Source organism: Amphiura filiformis, chromosome 15, assembly GCF_039555335.1.
Source record: "Amphiura filiformis chromosome 15, Afil_fr2py, whole genome shotgun sequence".
NCBI lineage: Eukaryota > Metazoa > Echinodermata > Ophiuroidea > Amphilepidida > Amphiuridae > Amphiura > Amphiura filiformis.
Window position 1 is genome coordinate 51,597,059 of NC_092642.1, and position 23,566 is coordinate 51,620,624.

Here is a 23,566-nt window from a genome sequence, read left to right on the forward strand (position 1 = left end):
ATTCCAGTTGAAGTCCATACACCCCCTATGGAAGACATAACCTTAATCTTCTGCACAGGTAGAGGGTGAATTTCAAATGAGGCTTTACCTGAATGGGTGACTCCATTTGAAATCTACACCCCCTGTGTGGGAGATTAAGGTCATGTCTTCCATAGGGGGTGTATTATTCAACTGGAATGGTCCATTGTGCCTAACAACATTCTGGAGGCAACTGCTGATTAGGATCCATGCTATATACAACATCCTATTCCACCCTACACCTGAACTTGTTCAAGGTCCGGGTCTTTTAATTATGTCCTAGATTCATTCAGGGGATTCACTGTTACCTTGGTATATGGTAATGACAATAAAGCTGACTACGCCTTGCTGCATCTTGTGACACAATACGCAGCATTGTGGGGAATCATCCAGGTGTGACGCCAGTAATATAGGTAACGTTGCATGGTAATACTTTTTATTTTTTTGCTTTCAAATATTTGCCTGGTGTGGTTCCTTTTGAGCCCAATCTGATTATTAAATACTGAATTTTACTAAAAATTAAAAATTAAAGTATTGTGAAAGGAAAATTGTTATGTACATAGTGCTATTTAAAGAGGATGAAGGTATAACATCCAAACATTTACTGAATTTTATTGAAATGAAAAATTTAAGAAGTTAGCAGATATTTTTATAAAATGCCATGGTGCTATGTGTTATATAAGCTAATGGTTGAGTTTGTCTTATATGCAATCCGTCCCACCTCTTTGCAGGTCTTCCCAGGGACTGCCTTTTGAGGAGAGCGAGAGCAATCGCTCTCTACTGCTCTCCTTAAATCTGATCCAGGAGAGTGATGTTTAGTTGGCCATATGTTGTCCTTAGCTGTCCATTCTCTCTTTACATTGTAATGTAAATGCTCTAAACAGCTCCCTTGAAGGCTCCAGAAGAGCTATTTAATGCTCTCCTGCAAATTCCAAAAGACAGTCCCTGTCTTCCTTTGGTCGTTGTGGAAGTATGACTGGCTATCAATGAGGTGTCATCATCTTTGAAAAAAACACTAACAAAATTTTGGCCCATGTTCTGGCAACTTCCTATTTATTATATCCAGGTATCTACTCTTAACTAATGCTATCTGGCAACTGAACTACACTGTAAAGTTCACTGGTAAAACACAAAACCATGGACTGACATATGAAAAGTAGCTATACACTGTACTTTCTACTGCAGCAAGAGAAATGAATCAACTGCAAATCAGGTTTTTCAAAAGCGATATTATGCCTAAATATCAGTTTTATTTTCTTAGCAGGATAAGGATTTTATAATAAGTTGGAACTTGGAGTGAGACATCATGGAATGGGGTGGACATGACCCAGTGTTTGAAGTCAGGTTGGATGGACCGAGACCATTTGGGTTCCGTCTGACCGGTGGTAAAGATTATGGAATGCCGCTGAGGATAGGCCTGGTAAGCTTAAATTATCATTTTATTTCTGAATGAAGTGCAGTTGCTTTGAAAACTTTTAATTTAGTTCTCTGAGATTGATAATTCCCTTATGAATGGTATACTTCTTGACTGGTTCTGCAAGTACATGTTGATGGTCCTGTGCCATATACTGGGGTACCCAAAAAGGTGGTTTTGTTACATTTTGATATGCAATATGGATTTCAAAACACTGTCACTTAGAAGATTCATTTAGGTTTTAAATTGAAGCAACTTTATTCTATATTACTGTTAGTCATATACAATCCTGTTTTAAAAATGTGAAATGTGCCAAGGGTGGTTATGGATTAGGGGGAAGCAGGTTAAGGGGAGGAACTCATATCATAAATATGATCTAAAACCCCCCATTAAAAATTTGAATCTAGTAAAAAATGTCTAAATGAACTCCCAGACCTCTAAACCAAGTAAATAAATACATAAGGTCATTTAAAAGATGAAAAAAGGGTGTCAAAATGCTCGGGAAGATGAACAACTTCAAATGAGACCTATAGGTAAAATGTTTGAAACATTCCACTCTTTTTACTATGTAACACAAATGTACCCCTGTTTATGAAACAGTACCTGATGTGAACATAATTTGATGAAATTGTTGAGAGGCTGATCAAAACTGACAACTTATATTAGGCAACTCATCATTGCTACTCTGTTTTGAAATCTTTTAGTAAAACTGAACATGCTGAAAACCTTTTGACCGTCTGCGATGTAGCTGAGGATGAGATTGGTTGGTCCAATATTCCTGTCAACAATTTCGAATGTTCTATGGATACTCAAATCAAATCATTTTACATCAAGATATTCAACAGGGCTATTTGTACTAATAAATAATTCCTGCATAAGATTGGCAGAATCATCTCTCCCAATTACACTTATTTTGTGAATATACTATTATCACTCTTTGGGATGATCTCTTGGTTTTTATCAATAATAGTAATACTAAGGAGAACCGGAGAACCAAACTTCAGTGGTGTTCGCAGCACATTGAAAGTGGGGAGGGACCAGGTTGTTCAGTTCTCCGAATGGAGTGTAAGGTGCTTGAAATCAGTCATTTCGGGGAAATGACTGATTTCCCCGAATGACCAACAAAAGTGGGGGCCGTGGCCCCCTGCCCCCCTTGCGCACGCCACTGCCAAACTTTCTCCACATTTGAGAGATTATTTGGTGTTACTGAGAGTGTTTCTCCTCATAGTGCTTGTATTAAGTTTTTACTTCTCTTTCATAAATTTTATATTCATAGATGGAAATTTCCAACAGGTTAGTTGCTCCATCATATCAAAATTGCTGTAATTTTGAAAATGGCTAGTTAGCCTCAATTTTATTTATGATCTTTGCCATTGAAAGAAAAAAAACTTTAAGGGATAGCAAAGTTTGAACAGTATTTTTGTGAGACATGAGAGTACATCAGATGATCAGACACACCAAATTGCATTCTGAATACAAGGAATTTCCTTCTGATATCAAATAATTGTGATTTTTTTAATTTGCGATATTGCAAATTTGATGGCAAATCATTAAAAATTAATATTTTTGACATTTAATAGTCCTTGAAGTAAATTTTATAAATATAAATCTAATGATATGTACTTAATGTGTAAGTAACTGGGAGGAAAAGCCGACCATCATTTGAAAATGTTGACTTTGTATTTTTCCAAGAAGACCTACAAATTTTAGCTCTTTTGGGGCAAAAAAATGTACAAAAATGGAAATGTTATAACACAGCTTTATTATGTATTTGTTTAGGTGAGAGATGAATCCAAAGCTGAGGAGGCACAGCTTCAGGCAGGACTCAGGATTATAAGCATCAATGGACAGGCAACATCACAGATGACACAGAAGATGGCGAAAAATATGGTCAAGTCATCACCAGAAAGAATACAACTTACTATTGAAGGGGCAAGGTAAGCTATAGTCAAAATATTATACTATAGCCCAGACTACTGGCTAAATTTAAAGTTCCATTCAGTGATCCTAACAAAATTATAAAAAAAATTAAAATTGTGTATAAATCCCTTAAAAGTGAAAGATAAATCGTTAAAATTGTCATTAGGTATTTTTGAAATGAAACATTTGGGCAAAAAAACAAGGAAACAGCATTATTGACAAAGTTGAAGCCCCATTGAAATACATGTAGCTAATTTATATACTGTCAGTATCTAAATTCCAAATTCATGTAAAATGTCTTATTTTGTCTTTCATACACTGCTTTCGGTTGATGTTAGCACATCTATAACAATGACAAAGGTACCAAAATCTGAATTTTGATGATTTTTACGATCGTCCAGATGAACAAATCACTGAATGGGCCTTTAAGAACAAAAAATTATGACTATGCACAGTTCTGCACACCCAGCAAACACAAAACGTTTTTAAAATGTTTAAAATAAGTTTTATTTGGGGTTTTGGTTTTGGTAAAAACATTTTTAATAACATTAAATGGCGAGTTATATGAAGATCGTGAAAACAAGTTCATTAGGAATGTTATTTTCAAAATGAACAAAGTCTACAATCATTTTTAGAATAATTTTGTATGAAAATACACAACAAGATTTTTATCAAGTATTTTCAAAATGTTATTGTAAAATGTTTATTGCAAACATTTTATGCCAAATATTTAGTCAACACTTAAAGAACATGTGAGAATATTTGCAGTAAGTTATCATAAAATGTTTTTGAATGTTATGAAATTGTTTTATGCCCTTTATATACCTGTTATATATAACCTGACATTTAAACGTTTTCTGGGAACCTTTTGCAACCATCTGCAAATAATATTGAAATGTTTTTGTTTGCTGGGCAGTCATGTATAATAGCTAGGTCAGAATAATATTGTGGTTTTGCACACAAATGTATATGCAAAATAAAATTTGAGATTAATGTAACTATTTTGTCTCAGATAAAATATAGAAAGAAATGTATTGTCATATATGTACAAATATTATAACATACAGAATTGATGAAACAAAGAAATCACCATTTTGAGAAAGCAACTTTTGTGAACCCACAAGTTTTTGGAAGACTTAAGACTTAAGTCATATAAGTGCACTGGTGCGCACCGTAATGAATGCACATTACTTGGGGTCAGTTGGCCATACATATTGTGTAACCAAGGTTTGTTTTTATTGCGTACATGTACAAATTGAAACTTGCTATTGCGTCACAAACACAAGTATGTAACGATTCTCGTTTTAAATAATTGTTAATTAATTTTAGATAAGCTCTAATTGAATGATTCTCTCAAATTACCAGATTTTTTTTCAAAAATTTTCACATTTACTCAATACTTTTTAAATGTATTCTTATAAAAGATTTGCACAATTTTACATTGTTATTACACCAACAAGTTCATAATAGTGGTAATAAATTGTATGTTTTAGTGGTTTTCTCACCAAATGATACCTTCTTTTGGATCAAAAAGCTCTCTCATTAAGACCCTAGTTTTAATTTGTTACCACTTCCAAAATTGAACCGTGACAACCCCACAAACCTAAATCATCCATCCCTGGAATAATCTGTTGCATAAAACAGTGGCTATTGTTAATATTTTTGGCACTAACACTTTTGCAAAATATTTTGTCAACTCTTTATAACATTATGTTCAAATGTTTTGCATCTAGTTTTCAAAAAAATTTTTAGAACATTAACAAAACGTATCCTTTGTACCCTTTGTTCAACACACAAATAAAAACATTTTATGCAAAACATTTTGTGTTTGCTGGGTAGTCAGATGGATGTTACTGACTTTTATTATCAGTATTTTGAAGTAAGCCAATATTATTTTCATGGGCCCAAATTTCGCAATGTAAGATTTTAATGTTACATTGGGCCACCATTTGTGACACTTTGTAAGACTTCAGACTCACAAATCAACAACAGGTTGGCATGGGTTGATGTTGAAGTCAGCATTGAGTCCATTACTAACTTTGGGGACAATAATTGCATGGGTAGAGTATCAATAGGCCTACAGTGATTTCATGGGCTTTTGGCACCAGGGCCCACCAAGTTTTAAACATGTTTATTATTTTGTTTGGCAAATGGTACAAGTCAACAACAAGAAAGTTAAATTATTGTCGATAAACTTTACTATTAGTGATTGTTTCCTTTTGTTTATTCAATTATTGATATTAAACAGGACTTGTACGTTAGCCAAAATGCTACTGACAGAGACAGAACCATTGCAAAATATGAACAGTAGACCATCATCAGCAAAACATAGTAGAAACATTATCAGCAGGCCATCATCAATAGCCAGCAGACCATCATCAGCAGTCAGCAGAAACAGCAGGCCATCATCAGTAGCCAGCAGACCATCATCAGCAGTCAGCAGGCCAGCATCAGTAGTCAGCAGACCAGCATCAGTAGTCAGCAGCGACAGCAGGCCATCATCAATAGCCAGCAGGCCAGCATCAGTAGTCAGCAGACCAGCATCAGTAGTCAGCAGGGACAGCAGGCCATCATCAATAGCCAGCATGCCATCATCAGAAGTCAGCAGGAACAGCAGGCCATCATCAGTAGTCAGCAAGCCATCATCAATAGCCAGCAAGCTATCATCATTAATCAGCAGGAAAAGCAAGAAACCAACAGCAGACATACACAACAGGCCATCATCAGCAGGCAGTAGGCACATATACCATAGAGAACCGATGACAGTGCCTTCAAATCTCAAACCAATAGAATATGAATGGGATGGATCTATTAAGGACCTGAGCTGCAACAGACCACCAGGTGAGTCACTCAGACTTTCTAAGCTCTTGTCTAAAAATTGTACTATAGTTTGATCGGCTCGTAATTGGCGGGCCTTATAACATGGCGGATTAATATCAATGGCTTCATCATCTCATCAGAAGCATCACAAATTATTTATTTTTTATTTTATTTATTCGTTATTTATTCAGGAAATTCCATCTATACAAATGTACTGGTCTCCCTGGAAGACCTGATTATAATTCTATATACATGAACATGTATAGGGAGAGCGTGGCGCAATGGTTAGAGTACTTGCCTTTAGTGCATGAGGTCCCGGTTCAATTCGGTGGTGGCAATTTGCTGGGAAATTGACTTGGAAAAAAAAAGTCTGAAATTAATTGGCAACCTCTGTAGATTAAATTCAGACTTCCGCTCTCCCCATGGTTCATTTAGAATTGGGTAAATGAATCATGAAAGTACCCCGTCCTTCGGAGGGGACGTTAAGCCGTCGGTCCTGTGTGCAGAGAGTCATACCTATACATGTATCTCGCAGCCAGTTTCGAAAAGAGTAGGGTGTTAACCCCTGACTGTTCCCAACCCGTCCCGGTGTTCAAATGGACCCCAATGGAAATAAGCTTCAATCGAGGCTTTCTTGGGTTATCCAGGGTTGTCAAAACCCGAACAAATCAAAACATGATAATAACAAGATAGAAATATATATTATACAGTATGAAAAAACCAGACATAATACGTACTAAACAAAATGCAGCAATGTTGAGCTCAAATTATTATGCAAAACTTACAGACCAATTGCATTTTTGAATTCACCCAAACTCATTGAATTAAAATTGATACGAAGATTGGGAGGAAGCTTGTTCCAAGCAACTGAAGATCTGTAAAGGAAAGTTTTCTTTCAGAAGAGGTTTTCCATAATGGAACAACCAAGCTGTTTTGAGATTGACCCCTTGTACATTTAGAATGTGTAGAATGAGTGAAGGTAAAATTAGAAGAAAGATACTCAGGAGCAATTTTGTGTGAGACATTTAAAAGTTAAAATAAGTAATTGATGCTCCCATCTACAGCTAAGTTTAACCCAGTCCAGGTCCCTCATCATATTGCCTACTGAAGTTCTGATGTCTGCGGAGAGCAAAACACGGGCTAGCCTATTATGCAAAATTTGGAGCTCATTAAAGTCCTATACTTTAAGTCAAGTCTTTAACTTGTCTACTTTCTAAGTCCTATACTTGTCTACTTTCTTTAACACACACATTATAGACCAGACAGGTCAACTAACTCACTCTTAACGTGGGTCTACTTTTCGGTGTAGTGGTAAAAGCCTAACAATTCCCGCCGATTATGAGCTGATCAAAATATAGGTGGGCCACCTCTAAATGAATGAATGCCCTGACATGCTCGACAGGAAAAGATTTTTTCCACCACGATCCTGGGATTCCCTGGATAACCCCATGTCCTGAACAATTTTGAATGATCCTGCCCAATCTGGAGACTCCTGTACTCGTACAAGACACTTGTACTGGTTAAAGGGGATATGATAGAGTATTCATACAGGGCTGATTTTTTCCATCCTGATTTTAACTGACAATATTTTTTGTGTGGGTAGTGGCATCTTCAAAAAAAAGGTGGGGGGGGGGATATTTTGCCTGAATTGTCAAAGAGTTGCTGAAAAGAGTTGCTGAAAAGAACAAAAAAGGAGTTTAATTTGCTGAACATTACTTACATATCTGTAAGGATGTAAGTCTCTAGTGCATGAAAACAATATTTGGCGCAATCTTTAGGGCGCCCTCTACAAGACACTTGTACTGGTTAAAGGGGATATGATAGAGTATTCATACAGGGCTGATTTTTTCCATCCTGATTTTAACTGACAATGTCATGTCTGTTAGTATTTTTTTTATACAAACTTAAGTATATTCATAATTTTGCTTGAAATAACTAAATAAATTTCTATTGACATAGTAAACACATACAATATCAATTACATTTCCAAATAGTAAATTCCATGTTGTCTGGGTCAAAGGTCAAATAAAGGTCAACAACAATTGTGATGGAGATGACAATGCTGTGATGGAGATGATAGTGATGTGATGGAGATGATATTTCTACACAAATTCCTATAGAGAATCATCTCCGTCACAGACATTTGATTTCAGTAATGTTTTCACACTACTTGAAAATGAAATTCATACAGATGAGAAGGTTTAGAATTGGTAAGCATTTTCTGATAAACTAAACTGGACTTCGCTGTATCTCAAGATCCAGTGATGTGATGGAGATGATGGTGATGTGACGGAGATGATATTTCTACACGAATTCCTATAGAGAATCATCTCCGCCACGGCAAATTGTGACGCCAACTGATGTAGCGGAGATGATGGTTCAGACATTGCTTACGATTAATAGCAGGGTTAAGCTTACCCATGTGTTACATATCACCACAACAGCTTGTGGGACACATTCAACCATCATTATTTTCCGGAAAAATTCAACAATAAGACTTATATCAAATTGATCAGAAACGTTTGGAGATGATGTTGAATAAAGGTATGCGCGTGTATACTTGAAGATACCCTCAAAATTGGCAGGAAAAGAGTGCCAATGTGCACCTATTCGGGTTGATGTTTTTCGTCGTCTGTAAAGGCAGCGTACAGGGTCAAATTATTGACCTCTGATATTTGGTCTTCACCTCCAGCCGTTTTGATGCCAATGTGACGGCAATGATGCAAAACCAATTAGGGACAGCAATTTTTTGACACAAATTTTTGAATTATTCCATAAAATTGACTTTAGAAGTGGTTTTGAGCATTTAAACCTTCTTAGACATAATATTTACCCCAGTCAGTGGTAATTTTCACTTCCCACACTTGCTCACAAAAATACTACAAAATCACTAAAATTCGGTGCGTGACATCGGGACATGGGGTTTTCAGAGGGGTCGTCAGATATTGAAGAATTTTTTGACCCCAAGAAATTAATTTTTCCCCACTTGGATGTTCTTAACTATTTTTATACATACAAAAGTCCATGACTAAGAAAAAAAAAAAAAAAAAAATCCGCTTTTAAAAGTTTTATGAGCGCCGAAAGTTGCGGGACTTAAAAGTTCCCCTTTTCAGAGAATCACCCAAATGTGATGCACAAGATGAATGGTATGGGTTCTATGAGACATCCCAATGCTTGATATAAGGGGTGTCATTTCCACCCCATTTACATGATTTTTCTCGGAAGGGAAAGCACCAAAAAATGTCTGTTTTGTTACAAAGGAATTGCAAGACCTTTGGAAATATGAATGCAACTGTTGAAGTTTAATTTTTTTTTTTTTTTCAAAATTTCATGACCATATTTGGAGTCAGCATGAAAAATGCATTAAATTGAGTACAAACAAGCCTAGTATTGGTTCAGTGGTTCTTAAAATAACTTGATATTTTGAGAAAATATCTTAAAACTTGGACTTTTTATCAGTGAATAGATTCATCAGGTTTGTAAGACATATCAATTAGAAATTTTCGCTTGACAATGACCAGTAAGTTTTTACTTACTCTAATATTTCGTCCTACACGTCGGAGGAGAACGAGTTCAAAGAATTTTCAAAAAGCACAAAGTAGACACTGCAATGAAGCCCCATCAAACCCTCAAAAAGATTTTGGTCCAGAGAGACAAACTAAAGACAGGCAATTGTATTTATGAGATCGGCTGCCAAAATTGCGATCTTAGTTATGTTAGTGAAACCTCTCGGTTGTTCGGGATTAGGCTCGCAGAACATCAAGCGGAGGTTAAGAAAGCGAATGAGAAAAGGTTCACTCGGTCAGAGCGAAGGGCATCAGAGCAAGAACAAACAAAGTCAGCCATATCTGATCACGTCGCTAGAGCAAATCATGTTGTCAACTGGGAGGACTCCAAGATACTTGGAAAAGAGCATATCAGAAGATCCAGAGAAGTACGAGAAGCGATGGAGATCAGAAAGAGGGGGACAAAGACCATGAATAGAGAGGAAGGCACTTATTTCCTAAGTCACGTATATGACCCACTTTTAAAGACTGGATACAAGACCAATCACAACCGGAAGTCAGTTTCCCAGGAAGTCCTCCGACGTGTAGGACGAAATATTAGAGTAAGTAAAAACTTACTGGTTTTGTCAAGCAAAAATTTCTAATTGATAGACTTTTTATGTTGAAGCCTATGGCCAGCATGAAGAGCAGGGTTCCTGCAATCCCACTCATGGTACAAAGAGACAGATTGTCTCTGGAAATAATATGAGTAATATATTTATTCGTAACACTCTCTTTCTCACAGGCTGAATTTAACAAAGTTGTAATTGCTTTATTATTATTATATACATACAGCTTTCTTGCACTCAAGTGACAAACAAAAGTCCAAGACATTGGGTATAGAATATGATTTTGGATTATAAATGATAGATCTAAATTCATCCAAATGCCAGAAAACACTAACAATGACACCATTGTATGCAACATGAATCAAGTTTGCGTTCGATTTTATGGCACAATGCATAGGCAAGCTTGCGCACTTATTTACCAACACACCATATGCACAAAAATGTTTACTTTTTTCTTATTTTGTACTCAGACATGTGCGCAAATAATCAAACCAGTACACTTCTATACATACAGTTTTTTGTATTTCTTTGTTCTTTCCTTATACATTGAGTCATACCAAGCATATTAGTAATCAAAGTGTTCAAGAAACTTAATAAAGCAAATACTTTGGTTGAAGTTTGGTTCAGTGGCACTTAACCAAGCATATAGGTTAAACCAGGGACCTGGTTAAACAAAATTGCCAGACATGATTTCCAGAAACATAAAGGCATTATTTTTTTTATTAAAAAAAATTATATCCTGTTTTGACAAAACAAAGCAAAGCTCAATCACAATCATTTTATTTTGACTTAACTGGGGATGACTGTCAAATTTTGATAATGGGATAATTTTTGGAGAATGAAATAGTTAAAACTATTATTTTGCTAGTTTTTTTATAATTGCAGTTTACAAAATTCAAAGACTTGGCTTAAAAGCAAACCCCTAAACATTAGAGCTTTTCACACCAAGATTTCACAAATTCAGTTCATCGGACAATGAGAAAAGCCAAACAATACCCAATTAAAGAAATGTCTGTTTATGGTGTACACAGCAGCCTAATACTAAATGCATGAAGGAATTCTATTCTATGCTATTCTATTCTATTCTATTCTATTCTATTCTATTCTACTCTATTCTATTCTATTCTACTCCAAAATATATATATAAAGTTTCAAATTTTCTTGAAAATTTCAAATCAAAAATTTCAGAATTGTAAATTTTCATGACCATATTTGGAATCAGCATGAAAAATGCATTAGAAAGAGTACAAACAAGCATAGTTTTGGCTCAGTGGTTCTTGAGATAGCTCTTGATATTTTTCGAAAATATCTTAGAACTTGGGATTTTTTATGTTGAAGCCTATGAGCACGCATAGCATATAGTGTATACTCACTTTTCTTTTACCGTACCACTAGTATAGGACACCATAGATCTACCAGATGAACAAGATTCTGGATACTGCAGACGACAAGTTTCAAATTTTCTTTAAAAATTTCAGAATTGTAAATTTTCATGACCATATTTGGAATCAGCATGAAAAATGCATTAGAACGAGTGCAAACAAACCTAGTATTGGTTCAGTGGTTCTTGAGATAGCTCTTGGTATTTTGATAAAGTATATCAGAACTTGGGACTTTTTATGTTGAAGCCTATGGCCAGCACGCATAATAGCAAGTGTATACCCTTAAAGCCATAATGTGTGATTTGCTTCACAGTAGCACGCATAATAGCAAGTGTATACCCTTAAAGCCATAATGTGTGATTTGCTTCTCAGCGACACCCTCCAGTCAATTTTACTCGGATTTCTACTTTTTGCATAATTATAATGCCCAGTGGTGTACTAAAATACCACGTAAAAGACTAAGCCTGAAGTGCTTCAATAACAGTAAAATTTAACTTTTTATATTAAAACCGGGTCGACCCGGTTTTATTCAGAGTTCATCGATCGACTGCTTGCTAACATCTCTCGTGGATGTCAGCTTATGTGTACACTCGTCGAGCGCGATGCTCCGTGTAGTATTACATGTTACGATCGGCGAGGGTAGTACACGCATTGTAGGCACTGGAATGAAATCACAATTTTCTTATACCTATTTGTTTGGCTCGAAATTAAAAGGGGATAATGTGATCAGTGAAAACAAACATTTAAATAGGAATCTATTCTTTATGCAAATCACACATTATTGCTTTAACTAATGCTCACATTTCTTTTACAGTACCTCTTATTATACAGGATACCATAGATCTACCAGATGAACAAGATTCCGGATACTCAGTGACACCATCAATAATGTCATCGGTAACAGATCCTATCCCATATGAAGAAGAATCAGATCCTGAAATAACAGAATCACCACCACCACCCCCTCCACCACCACCCCCGCCACCACCTCCTGGGGATGATGACATCATGGGCACACCACAGTTTATAGAAATTACAGATGGTGAAGGTAATTGATTTAATTGTTATAATAATAAAAAAGTGATTTATAGCATGCACGATTCCACCCTGATGGGTACGCAACCTGTGTGGGGGAGGGCACTTGTATTTCAAGTTGTATATCACCTGCATACAAAAATAGAAGGAAAAGGGGATTTTCTCATGGCCGGGCGAGATATACGCGAGTATCTCGCTTAGTGTATCAAAAACAAGTTAAGTAGTAATGGGGTTGGACATCCTTCATATGAACAACTATAAACACAATGTGAATGATTGCTTGCTATAAGAGGAAACCAACTATAATTAATAAGAAAGAAAGAACAGTTTACCAACCCAAAGTGTTACAATTAAACAAGACAACAAATTAATACAAATCCTGATAGGCACACAACCCAACTTGAAAAAAAAAAAGTAACTTGTAATGTGCCAGCACGGCATGGGATTCAAACCTGATGATAACCTTCCGATCACTAAAACGGACGCCCTCACCATTAGGCCAAGCCACCAGCTCCCAGGTAAACGGTGATTTGAAACTGGGTACTAATGTAGGCAGTAGAGGTATAGAGTGTATGCAATAAACCAACCGGAATGGTATAATAATTGAAATGGCAGCCATACTGGTGGACAGTTCTAAGATAACTTAAGATGACAGAGGGACAGGTCTCTAGATCGATTCCACAATCATTCATACCTATCGCACGTTTTATTGTATTATCATGCGAATTCTCCCGTAGTACCTTATGGAGGACAGAATTTTATTTAAATGAGGATGACTCTGTTATGAGTGACATCGTATTGCATACCCTCTATACAAAACACACAAACAGACATTAGGCTGCGTTCACATAGAAGTATACGGTATACGGTATTCGCTATACGAAATACGCTCATTCATTCAGGCTGAGTTCATATAGGAGTATACTATGTGAACTCAGCCTGATCGAATGAGCGATTTTAGCATATAGCTTAATAGCGAGTTGTCAGTTTACCCATTTTCTTAGTCTTATCAAATGCTTGTAACTTTACTTCTTGAGGTCACATTGCATTCAATGAGGTGTCATAATGTGCAGAATTAGATAGTGCATCTATTAAAAAAATGAATTTGCCCACGTATGGTTTAGGTTTTTAAAATTTGGACGGTATCGCTGCACTAAAATCGAACATGCGCGATTCCCACTATACTATACTATATGCAGGTATACGGCCTTTTCGAATAGCTCTTATGTCACCCGGTACTATGAAATTACCTTGCTAGATTTAATCTATACTGCGTGCACCTGCAAAACGTGCATCGATATACCCGAATAGTATACTTCTATGCGGTCGTAGCCTTATGTGACCCGGTACTATGAAATTGCCTTGCTCGATTTAAGCTATACGCAAAACGTGCACCGTATACCCGAATAGTATACTTCTATGTGAACGCAGCCTTATGCAAGTACACACGTACAGGAGATTGTTACTGATGCTTAATCGTATCCCCAGCATTATACAAGTTAAGTAGGTAATGGGGCTATGCATCCTGCACATGAACAATTAAACACAATGTGTGTATTGCATAACACTAAAATACATGCTTATACCATAAGATAGTAAAAAAGTAAGATGTGTTATGGAACACAGGTGTTTGGAGTGTCAAGCGCCCTCTTGTATGCAATGACATTTTCATAGGCAGGATAGGCCTACAACAGGTCCAAATTCAAATTTAAAACTTTGATGTTACACTGGTCCACATTAATGCGACACTTTAAAAAACCCATCAGATTTGCAAATCATCATGCTCATAATGCCATGGATGATGTTGCTTGTCTGCAGTACATCACTGGCTTAGCTAGTGGGTGTTCCCCCCTGGAAATCATGGACATTATTTTCACATATTTTCAGATCTACTCTCTAAAATGTAAAAGAGTGAAAACAAGACAACAAATGAGTGCCTTTATATCATTAATGTGCTCATTAACGGTGATCAGCATGATTGGTAAGCAAAAGAGGGGGCGGCATAGATGGTTAGCTAATGGTGCAGCGCAGTATGGTCGACGATGATCACTTTTTAAAATTAGATATGCTGCCATCTATAACTAAAGCTTTGATCCCTTGTTTGCTAATTCAAAAATAATGCACACGTAACATGAATTTACCGAAAGACGAATACGGATTCAGCTGTCTGCCGAATGATATAATGTATGATCATTTGAATGAATTTGGTTAATTTTTTTCAAACCTAATATTTGTATGCTTATACACATGTTCCGACTTACACTTATTGAAATCAATAATATTGTTTGTGCTTGTAGGGCAACAAAGCGAGTAATGTCTTAATACATTAAAATCTCCCATAGAGCACCACAGTTAAGCAGCCAAGATAGTATTTAGTTGGTTTTCTTTCATTTTACCTCATTATTTTGGCTTAAAATGACCAGACAACCTTCCAAACAGTTGTTACTAAATTATTTCATAATTTTTAGCAAATAATAACAAAATAAAAATTTGACAGAAATGGCTTTAGGGACTCAGGTATGAACGTTTTTGTTGATATTTTTTGTGGGACACGAGAGCACATCAGACATATCAAATTGAATTCTGAATACAAGGAATGTCTTTCTGATATCTAATGATTTTGATTTTTTGAAATTTGTGATATAATACAAATTTTATGACAATTTATTAAAATTTGATACTTTTTAAATTCTTGATATTTAACAGTCGATCCTCGAAGTAAACTTTTTACATCTAATGATAGCTGGGATGAAAAGCAGATGATCAATTGAACATTTTGACCTTTCATATTGAAGATATACATTTTTTCCCAAAAAGACCCAATTTTGTGTGTGTGTGTGTTTTGGGGGGGAAAATCCATAAAACACGAAAGGTCAAAATTTTCAATTGATCGTCAGCTTTTCTTCCCAGCTGCATACACTTTAAATACATATAATTAGATTATGAAGTTTACTTCGAGGACTGTTAAATATCGATTTTGAATCATTTGCCATAAAATGTGTATTATATCGCAAATTAAAAAAAATTGAAATTATTTGATATCAGAAGGACATTCTTCGTATTCAGAATGCAATTCGATATGTCTGATGTGCTCTCATATCCCACAAAAATACTGTCCAAACATTCATACCCCAGCCCTTTAAGCCAATTATGTCAGTACCGGTGAACAGAAAACACCAGGAACATAAAAAGAAATTATATGAGAAAGTCGCATAAATCAAGACTTGCTTGACAGAATTGATGATAAATATTGACTAGATCTTCCTGTATTTCCTTAACAAAATGGCGTCAGAATGACAAATGGAACAAACGTTAATGTTATTTGTTCACTAGTGTCAGGTGATTTAATGTATGATATGCTTGCTTATGCATGTGTAACAATTGACTGGGTAATAATGCAATCAACAATACCTTTTCATCAATTTGGGTTGAAATTCAGGGCTAACTTTTGTACATGCAACGAAAACGGTGAGCAACAAAAAACAAGTGACAATATGCTAGCTGCACAGTATGTGAACTAATAAAATACAAAACATACTCATAATAAAATCAACAAGGCGTTTACATATCAAGGCAGAATGTTGTACAAGTCATAGAAGGCAGTAAAGATTATTTACAAATCCGCACTGGCTTAGTGTTCAAGACAGCCTGAAGATAGACTATGCCATAGTCGAATTTTATTAAAAATATGTTATTATTAGTCATGATGAACCCATTTCGTTGAACTCAAAATTATACTGACGTTTATTAAAATTAAAGTATTCAATAGTAAAATGGTCATAAAGAGTTAAAAATATCAGACGATTAGTGACAATAAAAGTAATTGAATGCAACATTATCTTGCATAATTATAACGGCTCACTTTAATACTGAACAATTCTGATTTTGGAATCTACCAGTTTATTGATAGCGAACCCCAAATTTCGACTATGAACTTTGAATTGTAAGCAGAACTTTACCCCCTGGACTTTGCTCTCTAAAAACACACTGTCAAGCATACTTGTTTATCAGTCCATTAACCACAAGTACTAAGCATGGACGCGCTAGATGTTTGATGAGAGATTAACTTTCACGTCAACACAAAAGCGCCGCAAATACCACAGACAGTTGTTTACGGTGTAGTTAATGGTAATGGCACGGGCCCAGACGATTTAAACCATAGCGAGGTATGGGCGACCAATCACAAGGCAGATCCATTTAAAGATGCATTACATCATGGACAATTTTAGTTAGGCCAGAAATTGGCCTAACTCTCCATAGAGTCCCGTGTTAAAAATCTTAACCGCAAGGCAATGTCAGTAGTCCACTTGGGAAGCTAACAAACAGAGGGAGTGGGGTGACTGATCAATTGTGCACACATTAATTAAATCAGAGTTTTAAGCTTAAATACAATATCCAGAGTATGCACAATGGGCAAGTGGACTACGGGGTAGTCTAGCCTGAAGAGGGCACATGATATAGTAATGTAGCCTAACTGGTTGGGTGACAAGACAGACTCCAGAACTGTGAGGATTGGAAATTCGAAAGTGGTGTGGGACTATAACAAACACCCAATCATATTTCCACCAGAAATAGTGACCACATCAAGAAGACCTGACATTACCATTATTATTATGTTCTACCTCATTACACAATTAACTCATTTGAATTCTTTTTGTTTTACTTCATTTAGAAAATGTTCTGAATCCAGCATCAGGTTGTGGTGGATGTGGACAGGAGGTGAAGCCAAAAGAAATGTTTGTGGAAATAGACGGGAATTACTGGCATGGAGGATGTCTGAATTGTAAGGTAGGTATGGGATGGGACAAAGAAGATATGTGATACCGTGGTTGTAACCAGGGGGTAGGGGGAAGGCTGCCCCTTGAAAACAAAATATGTCAGGTGAAAATGGGGATGGAAAGAATGACATTTTATGTCAAATCATCCCCATGTTTCCCATCTCAATTCAACAGTAGAAATTGTTTAAATTGTTTAATTTCCCCTAAAACTGGAAAAAAAGAAGAGGGGGAAAACTGCTTTCTACAAAAACCTGTTTAGATATGTTAAAAATGGGAGATTTGACCCCTTATTTGCAGAACTTTCTGACTCCCAGGGGATCTACCCATCATGCTCTCCCAAGAATGGGCCATCAATAACATTGGCTGACCAAAACTTACTGAGCACCCCCCTTTTCAAAAACTGCATCCATGCCTGTGTCAGTGTACATTTCAATGGGATGCAACCACATCCTTTAAATCACAAAGGTTGCTGCGCTTTTTGTAATCACAAGCTGTAGGCCTACATAAAAGTAGAGACTCATAACATCATGGACTAATATACACCAGGCACAAAAAGAAACTTTTCAGTTATATTCATCCTTGCTGTTCAATAACTTGATAATTTTGGATTATTCTGAAATATACATTTTGTTAATTGGACTTTTGCTTTCTCATTTGACACCCTGTTCGTGAAAAACGAACAAGAATTGACCAAGATATGCGCCTCCAAAGCCTCAAACCCCAAAATCAAAAGTTGCATTTTCAACGATTTTCAATGGGAAGGCATCGTTGTATTGCACACAAGCAACACGGGCCAATCAATAAAGCACACAATGTAACAGGCACAATTGAATCGTTAAAATTGCAACTTTTCATTTTGGGGTTTGAGAATTTGGTCAATTCTTGCTCAATGTTCACGAACAGGGTGTCAAATGAGAAAGAAAAGTCCAATTAACAAAATGTATATTTCAGAATAATCCAAAATTATCAAGTTATTGAACAGCAAGGATGAATATAACTGACAAGTTTCTTTTTGTGCCTGGCGTAGAATGGCGTACATTTAGTTAGGTGTAGTGCGCTTCATGTATTATTACATGACTAATGCACATTATTTTGAATTTAACTGAGCATAAGTTTGGACTTTATTGATACTCGAAATAAAACCGAATATTATTTTTCGATTAGGCTACAAAGTAGGCCTATAGATACAGACTTGTACATGTTTAACAATGTTTTTATGTTTTTTGTTAATGATTGTTTTCATATTTTGTTTGCTAGGTGTGTGAAGCATCCCTCCTTACTAAGGTGTACATAGTGAAACACGGACATCCAGTTTGTGTGGACCATGGAGAGTGATCCAAAAGACTGCAACAGACATTTTATATCGGGGTATTCGCCAGCGAAGTGTTACGTGTAATCCGATTATCACTATGTCAACTGGATCACGCTTTTGAGTTCTGCACCACGATCGAAATGATCGCAACACAAAGTCTATGACATGTACCGATTCCAAAAGGTGTGCGTGATCCAGTTACCAAGGAGTTATGTAACCACTTCACTGGCGAATTGAAGACCAAAGAAGATATCTTACACTTCCCATAATGCATTTCCCTCATTTCAATTTTCTGTACTGATTTGCTATCTAGTGCATCATGGGTCGATAGTGACAAAGTGTACCGCAATGAACAGAGCACATCCAGATCTTGCAAAATATGTTTATTTCTTGATTATTGACCCATATTCAGCCAGTCTATTCTAAAAATGAAAGAAAAGGGATGCTGTACAAAGTAATAGGAGTATCATTAGATGAAGTGAGGTGATGTATCATGTTGCAAAGGATTCTGGGAAGGGTAAGATATCTCTTCTAATTGCAGTCTATGTGTACATAGATATTCATCAGTTCAGGTTTCATTTACCAGTATTTGAAGAGTTCAAGATACAAAATTCAATATACTGTAAGTGTTAGTTCTATCAATTATAATATTGCAATTAATTTCTTTTTGTCTAAATATTTTTGAGTGCTTAGTTCTTTTTTGGATATTCAATTTCAATGGCATCACTTTTTGCATATGAACTTTTCATTTTGAGTAGGCCTTGCCAAAAACATGGTTGTCTTGAAAGATTGTGCACATATATAGCTAGCTTTTAAAAAAAAATCAAATTCCTTATTTCTTTTTTTTCCAGACACCAGAAAAAATAAAGGTTTGCCATAAATCAGAAAAATATTAGGGGCCTAAAAGCCATAATGAAACAATCATACATTTTTTATTGCCATTTTCAATTTAAAAATTTTCCCTCAATATTTTTTCCCCCCAGTTACCCTCCCCCAGTAAAACCCAAAATTACGAAAATATCCACTTTTTGCAACAATTTTGCACAAAATTGGTTGATTTTGCGCCCTCTAATTTACTTTGCCCCCTATGCCCCCTGAAAAATCCTGGCACCACCAGTGTGCACAAGCCCCAAAGGAGGGGAGTGCATTAGAAGAATCAACACAAGCGCATTATTTTTTTCCAATTTCTCAAGTTAACACACAGTTTTTAACCTATTTTATGCACTCATTCATTTAAAAAAAGAACAAAAAATATTCACTAAAAATGTTGGAACTTATGAGCAAATATAAATGCATCTACCTTCAAAGATAATGCATAGGCCTAAATCCTATGCAATGCAAATGCTTTCAAAAGCACAGCATATAGTACACAGAGTGCGATTAGACACTATTAATACACTCTGCATATTTTTTCTAACATCTTTCTGATTGGCTAATTGGTTCTATTATATGTGACATGATCTGGTCCATGGAGGCTGAAGGCAGCAAATTTGAAATTGAGATAAAGGCAAAAATATGGAGTAAAAAAACTTAAGAAAATAGGCATCACAAAACTTTAGAACCAAGTATGCTAGACCTTTGTTGTTTTCAGTATATGATAGCCTAATGTTTGTATAAAGGTAATAATTATAGTAACTCAATTGTTAAAAATGCCTCCTTTGGTCCCCATGGACCAGATCGTGTCACATATGAATATTAATGCTGGTCCTAATTCAGAAGAAATGGATGAAAAGTATGCAAATTTGTTTGATTTGATAATTTTGAGTAATGATAGTTGTATTTATAAGTAACAAGTATATTTTTGAATGTAAAAATGTAAATATATTTTTGTATCAGAATTGTTTGTATTTTTTTATGAAAAAATAATTCCAGTAAGCTGTCATTAAAGTCATAATGTATGATCTTAAAATCAGTTTTTGGTTATTTGTTTTGCTATATTTGTAATGTTTACACATGCCTTAACTTAAACCTAAATTAAATCAGCTAAACATTGTGTTTGTAGGTTAACAGAGTAACTTCAACATAAAATCTCCCCATAGAACTACATTTTAACCCTAACACTAAACATGGTTTTTGGCTATCAGAAAGGAAAGAAGGAATGAAAAAGGAGAGATGAACAAAGACGTTACTTGGTACCCCGGGATTTTAACTTTAGACCCCTTGGGTGCCAAGCATGTGATCACTGACCGGTAGCCACAGGGGTTTCGCTGGCCCGGCCTGCGATTCTGTGTGTATATATGACTTAGGCTGACATCATGTGGAATGCATATATGCGCAGTGGTCTTCTATGTAAGATTTTATAGAGTTAGGGTTAATAAAAAAGCCAAAATAGCCACGGTAGGATCATCCTGACTGTTATTACTAATATTATTTCAGTATTTTGAGTAAGGAAATAACAGAATTCAAATTTAATGGAAATTGTACATTATGGCTTTAAATGCATTACCAGTGATCCTGTACAATTTTGGATATGATCATAGTGTAAATGTGGAATATAATGTAAAAATAAAGGATAACATTGTCATTATATTTTTTTCATGGAATTTGACAGAGGGAGAAAACAGCAGTGTTGAAATCTGAAGCTCCATTCAAAGGGCTATTCCAATTAAAGTCTACAATCCTCCTGGGGAAGATTTTGGAAATATTGTTTATAGGGGGAGTAGGAATTTCAAATGGATAGAACACATTAGGCAGCACCATTTGAAATTCACCTTCCCTCTATGGAAGATTTGTGGTGAACATTCTCAAAGTGTGTATGAAATTTAAATGGAGCTGTTTAATGTGTTCATTCCATTTGAAACTCATACTCCCTCTGTGGAAGATATTTCCCAAATCTTCCACAGGGGTAGTGTGGACTTTAAATGGAATAGCCGAATTGATGGTTAATGTATGTGTCCATATATGGACAGATTTGTCTGTGGGCCAATAATGCAATAAAAAAAAAATTCTTGCATACACACAGCCTTTTTCGACTAAAAAATATCCGAGCAGGCCTAGGGTTTTTTGGCCAAAGGAATCATTACACAAACCTTTATTGTCATGATTGTTGCAGAAGTGCACAGATCTGATTATTTATGATTATTTTTAGATTTTCTGATTTAACCAATCCTTTATAGTGCCTTTATACTTTTATGATCTTAGATTGAAGCTTTTGTAATTATGATGAAATTAACTTTTTTTATACTTTTTGGAGCTGCTAAGCAAACTTATTTCTGCATGGGTTTTTTTTTTTGTTTTACTGTAACAATATTTAAAGTCTCTTTGTATCCACAACTTGGATTTTTCCATATTTTGTTAATTTACCTAATACTTTGTTTATGATTGATAAAAATAAAATTGAACAATATTATTTGAAACAACATGGTGTGTGCTTTGTTTGTTTGTTCTTTGTTTTGTTGGTAATATTTTTGAATTTTCTTTAGGCATCAAAATTAAACTAAATTTGCATTTCAATGACACCCCCTAAAATATCCTGAAACATAGGAATTTGAGTTAAAATAATAAAGAGTAAGGTCTCCATATAATAAGGGTATCTTTGCAAATGTTCAGTTTCACATAGGGTACTCATATGCAGGTCTAACATAGGATCATTTAAAACAGAAACAGAGGTGGTCTCATATTTGTGACCCATCATAAAAGGATGATAAGGTCAGAATATACCTCTGCTTCAGACCCCTATACCTGCACTGCATGATACATAGTATTGTATAAGGGAATATACCTCTGCTTCAGACTGTGCTCTCCTATACCTGTAGCACTGAGTGTGTAGTTACCTATGCATGATACATAGCATTGTATATGGCAATATACCTCTGCTTAAGACTGTGCTCTCGTATGCCTGTACTGAGTGTGTAGTTACCTATGCATGATACATAGCATTGTATATGGCAATATACCTCTGCTTCAGACTATATGCTCTCCTATACCTGTACTGTGTGTGTAGTTACCTGTATGTGATACATAGTATTGTATAAGGTAATAGGCCTATACCTCTGCTTCTGACTGTGCTCTCCTATACCTGTAGCACTGAGTGTGTAGTTACCTGTGCATGATACATAGTATTGTATATGTCAATATACCTCTGCTTCAGACTGTGCTCTCGTATACCTGTAGCACTGAGTGTGTAGTTACCTGTGCATGATACATAGCATTGTATATGGCAATATACCTCTGCTTAAGACTGTGCTCTCGTATGCCTGTACTGTGTGTGTAGTTACCTGTGTGTGATACATAGTATTGTATATATGTCAATATACCTCTGCTTCAGACTGCTCTCCTATACCTGTACTGAGTGTGTAGTTACCTGTGTGTGATACATAGTATTGTATAAGGTAATATACCTCTGCTTCAGACTGTGCTCTCCTATACCTGTACTGTGTGTGTAGTTACCTGTGTGTGATACATAGTATTGTATAAGGTAATATACCTCTGCTTCAGACTGTGCTCTCCTATACCTGTACTGTGTGTGTAGTTACCTGTATGTGATACATAGTATTGTATAAGGTAATATACCTCTGCTTCAGACTGCTCTCCTATACCTGTACTGTGTGTGTAGTTACCTGTGTGTGATACATAGTATTGTATAAGGTAATATACCTCTGCTTCAGACTGTGCTCTCCTATACCTGTACTGTGTGTGTAGTTACCTGTATGTGATACATAGTATTGTATAAGGTAATAGGCCTATACCTCTGTTTCACTGTGCTCTCCTATACCTGTAGGGGTGTGTGTGTGTAGATACCTGTGCATGGTACATAGCTTTACTATGCCTGTA

General features: G+C 35.8%; 1 protein-coding gene across 1 annotated transcript; it reads left to right on the top strand.

Annotated features, from left to right (window-relative positions):
• The first annotated feature begins 1,084 nt into the window (after positions 1 to 1,084).
• On the top strand, positions 1,085 to 22,123 carry LOC140171805 (uncharacterized). The gene is made up of 6 exons (XM_072195137.1): positions 1,085 to 1,438; positions 3,212 to 3,369; positions 5,601 to 6,193; positions 12,483 to 12,716; positions 17,376 to 17,491; positions 18,739 to 22,123. Exons 1-6 carry the CDS (start codon positions 1,325 to 1,327, stop codon positions 18,814 to 18,816), a joined length of 1,293 nt encoding a protein of 430 aa, XP_072051238.1. The 5' UTR covers positions 1,085 to 1,324; the 3' UTR covers positions 18,817 to 22,123.
• The last annotated feature ends 1,443 nt before the right edge of the window (positions 22,124 to 23,566 follow it).